The 7566-nt window shown below is 34.0% G+C and overlaps 1 protein-coding gene across 1 annotated transcript; it reads right to left on the bottom strand.

Moving 5' to 3' along the window:
* Positions 1-1436: 1436 nt before the first annotated feature.
* Positions 1437-7305, bottom strand: LOC108722601 (insulin-like growth factor-binding protein complex acid labile subunit). Its single transcript, XM_018447784.1, has 6 exons — positions 6893-7305; positions 6312-6612; positions 4514-4742; positions 3546-4141; positions 2685-3102; positions 1437-2078 (listed from the first exon to the last, which is right to left on the bottom strand). Exons 1-6 carry the CDS (start codon positions 7082-7084, stop codon positions 1460-1462), a joined length of 2355 nt encoding a protein of 784 aa, XP_018303286.1. The 5' UTR covers positions 7085-7305; the 3' UTR covers positions 1437-1459.
* Between the last annotated feature and the right edge of the window lie 261 nt (positions 7306-7566).

Here is a 7566-nt window from a genome sequence, read left to right as displayed (position 1 = left end):
GTGACGGCACTCCATCCTCCATGATTGCGTAATTATCAGTTAAATGGACACGTCATGTAGCTGTGTGCGGCGTGACATAACGCCGCAATGCGTTATCATATTATCCATACTATCGACTATTATTCCTTACGATTCTTTAAGTCAAAATGTGTCGAATGCTGTTAAGGCGTATATGATTTAATTTTAAGATAGCGCGAACCCTGTTAGATCGAAACTTGTCCCAACGATAACGCACATCGTCGGATTTAACTTAGTGATAAAATAAGGAACTCAGTGAAGACTTTATTTATATGTTCAGCCTTTGATCAATAAAAGAGAGTGTTATTTTGTTGATCCATCATGTACTTTAATCGTGCGTCACGGATAATCTTTGGCCTCGCTTTGTTCTCATATTCTCTAACATGTCACCAACATTACTCGTGATTTTATATATCTGTTACATAATTACTTGATGACACTTTGCGTCTAAAGAAAGCGAAATAAATCACGTCGACTACCGACATTCGCATAAAATGAAATAAGTAATGAAGAAATATATTTCATAACTTTTCATGTCAATGTCCTTCACATGTACGTATAAATATTATTTTAATATCTGTTCATAAATTTAGATCGTGTAAACTAAATGAAAATTTACAAGTCTTAAATATTTTTATATCCTTTTTTAATAAATAACCAAATCCACACAAAGTATAGTCGATAAAAGAGCAAGTGAAACGCCTACTATGCAGTGTAATGATTACTGGGATATTACTGAATATGTACCGGATATTTAATGATCCAATTATTTATAATTTATACATATTGGCGTTTACCGCCTCTTATTTTCGTAAATGATACATTAATATGATGAATGATTAGTTCATAACTATAATTTTGAAGTATCTTAATTCTTTTTAGATTGACAAGAAATTGCCGTAATTCAAGATCGACGTGTCTTCGCTAAATTCAAACCGGTAATCTGACGTTATTACAGCTAGAATCTCTACAGAGGAGACAGTGTTCCAAGAAGACGCTTGTACTTTTGCTCTTCTTCAGAGTAAACCTTTTACTATTGGCTAGCCGACTCATTTGTCATTTCCTTGATTACTAATCTTCCTTAGGCAATATGTGTATTTAACGCAAGAGAAAAAACCGGTTTGACGAGATAAAACCGCCGTAATATTATCGCTCAAACTGACATGTGTTATCATGGATCCGTACCCACCCTGTTGATTTAGCGTTGATTTGGATCGTAGAAAGGTGACTTTTGAAGAATAAGTTTTCAAATTACAAAGTCACCGTATTGCGCAAAGTATACGATGTAATATTAATTGCGCTTCGAGCCGATATATAAACACGGTGAGGAAATATAAAAAATCTACATTTCTCTTTTTTTCTTATATTTTTATTAAATTTTTGTTAAAATACCAAGAAAGTTTTATTATATGTTTTAAAACAATTCACAAATGGAAATAATTTAAGACTCGCGTTCCACAAACGATTCTCTGTAACCACTCTTGGGCTCTCGTTTGAGTTCCTTGATGACAATGGAACGGTTCGAACTCATTACCTGGACGTCGGAATCTTCATCGTCGGTCACATGCTCGTTTCTAAACACATGTCTTCTCTTTCTCTTCTTCGAGGTAGGCGTTTGCGGCCTTGGCCTGTCCTTGCTACTGCTGGACTCGAGAGTCTCGTCCACAATGCTATGCCTCCTGGCTCTGCGCGCCGAGGAAGTTCTAGGATTCGTATTATGCAGTTGACCCGTGTCACATATGTTACCACTGGAATTATTTCTCTCTCTTCTGATTCGTTCCTGCCGGCGTTCTTCCCGTCTTAGTAGATCATCTTCGCTCTGAGTCCGTTTTCGAGGTCTCCTCGTTCTTCTTTTCTTTGTCCGTAGATTATCCATAGAATTTATAGAACGCAAAGTGCCATTGTCGATGGAAATCTCGTTTAAAGCATTCATGGAATGAACTAGTCTCTGCATCTGTACTGCTTCCTCATAGCTAGGTGGACTGACTAGTTCTAAAGGATTAATTCTGATTTCTTCTGGAGTCTCCAATGCCTCTATTTCATCCTCTAAACGCTGATTCCTGAAAATACGATGAAATAGAGCTTTTGTTTGATTTCATCACGCTATTGTAACTAAGAACGATGTATTATCTGTAGAGTAATTTAAATATTAAAAGATTAATTATAAAAATTCTTGCAGTACACACTTATTCTATAATACATTTACTTAATTTGAAGATTGATAATTAGAAAATTTTTGCAATTTATATTTATTAAAAATTTTGCTGAATTAAAAACATAATAATACGTCGGTAACGCACTCTCTGAAATCACTTTTAAAGAGATGAATAATGTACCAACTTGCGAAATTGTAATGTAAACCTACAGTTCTAGGCAGATATCTGTCTTATCTGTTGCAGATAGGTGACTACTTTTCCTAGCATACTTTTTCTTAATTATTCATCTTACGTTGAAAAATATTATAAACATAACGTGGATATTATTATAAATTACTCAAACATTCATTTTGCTTATTGTACATCATGAAGTGAAGGTCATTGTGTATTCATTGACAGCATACCGCGCGTATTGATTTTACTTAAGCGAGGTACAGTGAAATATCTTCAGATGTATTTTGCATATATACACAGAAAACTTAACAATTAGTAATCCAAAAGCATCTTTACCTCCTTTGCGAACGTCGTAATCGTTCTCTCTCTTCTGCTAATTCTATTTGCCGCCTCTGCTCAAGGACTCTTCTCTTTATCTTTAGGGTGTGCTTAATCGATATCACGCTGCCACACAGAACGACTAGAATGAGCAAGCTGATCATTACCATTCCCCAAGTTCTATCTTTAGGATAATACAAGTTAATATTCCATTCATTGAAACATGCGGCTTCCCACGAATAGCCGGAAACGTTCGCCGGACTTTGACAGATCAAAGTCGAACCTACAGTTTTGGGCGGAGGTTCCGTTAAGTACTCGAAGGTGTCATAGAGCTGCATACAGTCGCATCTCCATGGATTATCCTCTAAACGGATTGTGGTCAAATGTAGATTGTTTTGAAATATGTCCGGATGCATCGCCTCCGTCAAGCGATTTCCTACGAAGTAATTGATTAATTACGTAAAACGTAAGCGCAAAAGATTCAAAAGATCCACACAAAATAAAAATGCAAAAAGAAATCAATTTCAAAAATACAATTATACTCGAATATAATAATTCTCGGATTTATTCAGAAAACATACATTATCGGTAAGTTTCAACGATTAATTAGATTTTTAATTAAAAAACTCTAATGTATGTAATTAGAAAATTGAATTCTTTTTATTTAACCTTTACAAGACGGAAAAGCCACTAAAACATATTTTGAGGCAAGGAGCGCGATAAAATAATAAATTATAACATATTATTCTCTTAAGAAAAAGTGATTTTAAAATTAAATTCTTATCTTTAAAAAGTTAATATCTTACTTTAACAATTAAATTCTATCAAATACCTTCTTGAAATTGTTTTCTCGTAAATAACTCAAAGGTTGGTATGTACCTGACAAGTCGATCTTTTGCAATAATGGTAATTCAGCAAAGCTGTCATTGTGTAACTCGACGAGTCTGTTTCTCTGCACGTCTAGTATTCTTAACGTCTTCGAATTTAAGCCGTGCGGTAACGACTGCAGATGATTGTCTTTCAAATTCAGAATTTTGATTCTGGACAGGTCTTCTAAAGAATTCTCCCTAAAGTGATTGATTAGATTGAAGGATAGGTCCAATGTCGTAACAAAAGACGACAGATATGGGAATCGGTACAGAGAGTTGTAGGAAAGATTCAGAAATCTGAGATCGACGTTATCCCGGAACGTTAGCTTGTGAATTTCTCCAAGACTGTTCGCAGATAGATCCAGTACTTGAAGCTCCATCAAACCTTCAAATGTGCTGGCATTCAATAGCGCCAAGTTGTTCGAGTTCAGATACAAGTGTGTCAGCTGCCTGTTTTTGGCGAAAATACGATCTGGCAGTAAACGAATTATATTGTGAGAGAGTCGAGCCTGCGTCAACGACGGTAAACCATGAAGACCCGGTCGGTCAAGGTTACATCTCGATACGTCCAATTTTTTTAGCTTTAGGTGCTCTAAAGTCGAATATCTACAAACGAGTAATATATTCTATTATTTGTGAAATTCACATTAAAGGTTTTTATTTAGTAAGATTTATTAAATCTACACTGAAAAAAAAGATTGGCTGCTGCAGCAAATTAGATGGTAAAATATGGCATAGCATTTTTAATTGGTTGTATCAGTCAATTTTTGGTTCCGTTAGCCTATCCGCAATGTGAGTATAGGATTTCGATAGACTAACACAACCAAAAATTGACTGATACAACCAATTAAAAATGCTATGCCATATTTTACCATCTAATTTGCTGCAGCAGCCAATCTTTTTTTCAGTGTATTAGACGATATCTTTTCGATGATTAATTTAGATACAAAATTAAAATTATAATCAAGATTTTATTACCTAGTGCTGTACGCTAATGTAGGATTATTGACCAGTCGTAGATCCTCTAATTCAGGAAATCCGATAAAAGTGTCTGGATTCAGATAATTTAGAGCGCAATCAGACATGTCCAACCATCGCAATGTCTCGCTGACAGGTGCTTGAATACTTTTCAGCGGATTTCCTGCGAGACTTAGAGTGTTCAGTGCCGATAGTCCATTCAAGGATTCATTGCCGAATACTTTTATGACTAAAACAAATAAAATTTTGATTAGTTTAATACATACGTGCATGTTATTGAATCTTAAGAATTTTTTCTATATACACAGTTGGAAAAAATGTGTTGAATTTAACATAAGTCGCATGTCCCAAACGGTCCACTCAAATTTTTGAATTAATTTTACACAAGATGAATATGTTAGAATGTAACACAAATATATGTAAGAGAATAAATACAAAGAAAGATAACATCGACACAGTTTGTAAACAAACTGTGGAAACATTTTTTTTTTCAGAAAATTAAATAATAAATCTCATAGGACCGACGTGCAAAACTCACTAATAATATATGTATATTAAAGGCCTATTGCCGGTCGAAGCTAGAGATCTTTAATTGCTTCTTTTTAAATAATTCCAATTGTGAATTATATATATACTATATATATACTTACATATATATCATATTTGTAGGCATATTCACTACGCGTCGAAATTTTTCCGGACTTTACAAACGCAGCTAAACTACTGAAATAATATCACAAATTAAATTTTGATGCTCAATAAACAACTATTGTAGAGATCTTAACCTAATAGAATCTGTAAATAAATTTTTAATTATTGCGAAAAATATTATCTCGACCGGGAGTCGAACCCAGATCTCTTACACACATTCCGTGTAAGCGTCCTTACTAGTTAGACTACCAAGGCATTACCAGACGTAGTCTAACTAGTAAGGACGCTTACACGGAATGTAAGAGATCTGGGTTCGACTCCCGGTCGAGATAATATTTTTCGCAATAATTAAAAATTTATTTACAGATTCTATTAGGTTAAGATCTCTACAATAGTTGTTTATTGAGCATCAAAATTTAATTTGTGATATTATTTCAGTAGTTTAGCTGCGTTTGTAAAATCCGGAAAAATTTTGGCGCGTAGTGAATATGACTACAAATATAATATATATGCAAGTACATATACAGTATACATATAATTCACAATTTGAATTATTTAAAAAGAAGCAATTAAAGATCTAGCTTCGGCAATAGACCTTTAATATATATTATTAGTGAGATTAACATTTATGATATGTTAAATTAACATATATTTCATTCATTTGTCTTAGAATTTACGTTTTAAAACACATTATTTTTATGTTACTTGTTCACTTACTCATAAATTGTGTCATTTTGACACTAAGAAACATTGAATATCAATTTCACAAAAAATCTTTAAATAACATAATCACATAATATTAAATTGACACTTGAATATATTAAAAAATTCCACACGAACGTGAGTGGACCAACACAAATGTGTTTCCAACACAAATACATAGATTTTTTTACTGTGTATTTCTACGCAAAAAAGATAAACCTCCGTATCATTAAATTAAGTCAAATATTATATACATTACTAAATTAAAATATGTTCGTAAATACGTTTCTTTTTTAAATTGGTTTTTTAACTGTTAATACTAACGATTTTATAAACAAATATGGTATCTTAGTAGACATTTTTTTAAAAATCACCTTTAAAGAATTCTTTATAAATCATTATAATAAATATTTTTAATAACACTTATGACTATCTTGATACACACGGCAATGACCGGCATCCACTGCCTGAAGCACTTCGCTGGTTAGCCCTTTCAAGTCAGGTAATAGATTCCTTGAGATGTATAGAACTGCTAGGGATGGTAGCTGGCTAATGGAAGCAATATCTGCCGTATTTGCGATGAGGTTGTCTGATAGATCTAGTCTACGAAGCTTTCTTAATTCTTCAATATTCGGCAAGGACTTGAGCTGATTCTTGGCCAGATTTAGGTACTGTAGATCAATCAGCCGATTGACTTCGTCGGTGATCTTACTTATACGATTATTCGACAAATCCAGATGCTCGACCTATTATAGAAAAAAAAACTAATTTTAATTAATAATTAACGGTTTATTACATAATATCAGAAGAATATATTTATTTGAATTGGTTGTAGTAGTTTAATTATCTTGATCATATCTTCTTCATGATTCTCATCAAGTATATTTTTTTTATTGGTATATTACTGTACTATTTTATTTTATTTTATGTACACAATAAGATGCAATGAATTGTTATCTTATAATGAAATTTACAATAAAAAAAACCGCTAACAAAGGAATTATTACTCATCGCAAATATATTCACCACATCATTAATATTTTCAGGAAATATCAGTATTCCTTGCTTCGAACACTCGATGGTTCTAGGTAATTGGTTAAGGCGGCACAGACATCTGTCAGGACATATGCTTTGACACCTCGTAATTGACAGAATTGTTAGCCACGTGATCAGCAATGCAAAAAACACGCCGCGATGTCTCATTGATCGTTCCTCCATGTTTCTTTTTCATCACTGAGGCGAGTCAGATCGAATAATTGCGCGTGGCCCACATTCTTGCAATTCAATTCGCCTCCGAAATGACATTTGTGGCCTCCCGATCGCACATTGCCAACGTCGAAATCTTTGTTACGTACGGCGGAAGTTATACGAGAGAATAAGATCGCTCACCAAAAATTCTCTCGCTCCGAATCGATGACCGAGCGTACTGGTTCTCCGAACCGTGCTAAGAGAACTGAGAGTTAGTAGTTATCTTTGATAAGTAACGCAGGGTACGTCGCACGATATCTCCGTAAGATAACCAGACCGCCGTGTCGAGGTGTTGAACGTGTTATTCCGCGCAAAAAGAATAAAAAAGAATCGGATGAAGATAGAGTGGTGAATGCACCTGTAATTGTGTGATGATTTATGTGTGTCCGCAGCAGGATGAATGGCATCCGAGATATCAATATATTCTATATCGACAACGATTTGAGTCAGTC

Source organism: Mycetomoellerius zeteki, unplaced genomic scaffold, assembly GCF_001594055.1.
Source record: "Mycetomoellerius zeteki isolate Tzet28-1 unplaced genomic scaffold, Tzet1.0 scaffold211, whole genome shotgun sequence".
Lineage (NCBI taxonomy): Eukaryota > Metazoa > Arthropoda > Insecta > Hymenoptera > Formicidae > Mycetomoellerius > Mycetomoellerius zeteki.
The sequence above is the reverse complement of the archived record's forward strand: the minus strand, read 5'-3'. Positions and strand labels throughout refer to the sequence as shown.

What these genes read in the sequence shown, in the direction of transcription:
- LOC108722601 (XM_018447784.1), bottom strand. Translation starts at nt 7,084, where the DNA reads ATGGAGGAACGATCAATGAGACATCGCGGCGTGTTTTTTGCATTGCTG. An exon ending in AGTGGATGCCGGTCATTGCC is followed by an intron (nt 4,743 to 6,311) that starts GTGTGTATCAAG and finishes TATTTGTTTTAG; the next exon opens with TCATAAAAGTATTCGGCAAT. An exon ending in GCAAAAGATCGACTTGTCAG is followed by an intron (nt 3,103 to 3,545) that starts GTACATACCAAC and finishes ATTACTTCGTAG; the next exon opens with GAAATCGCTTGACGGAGGCG.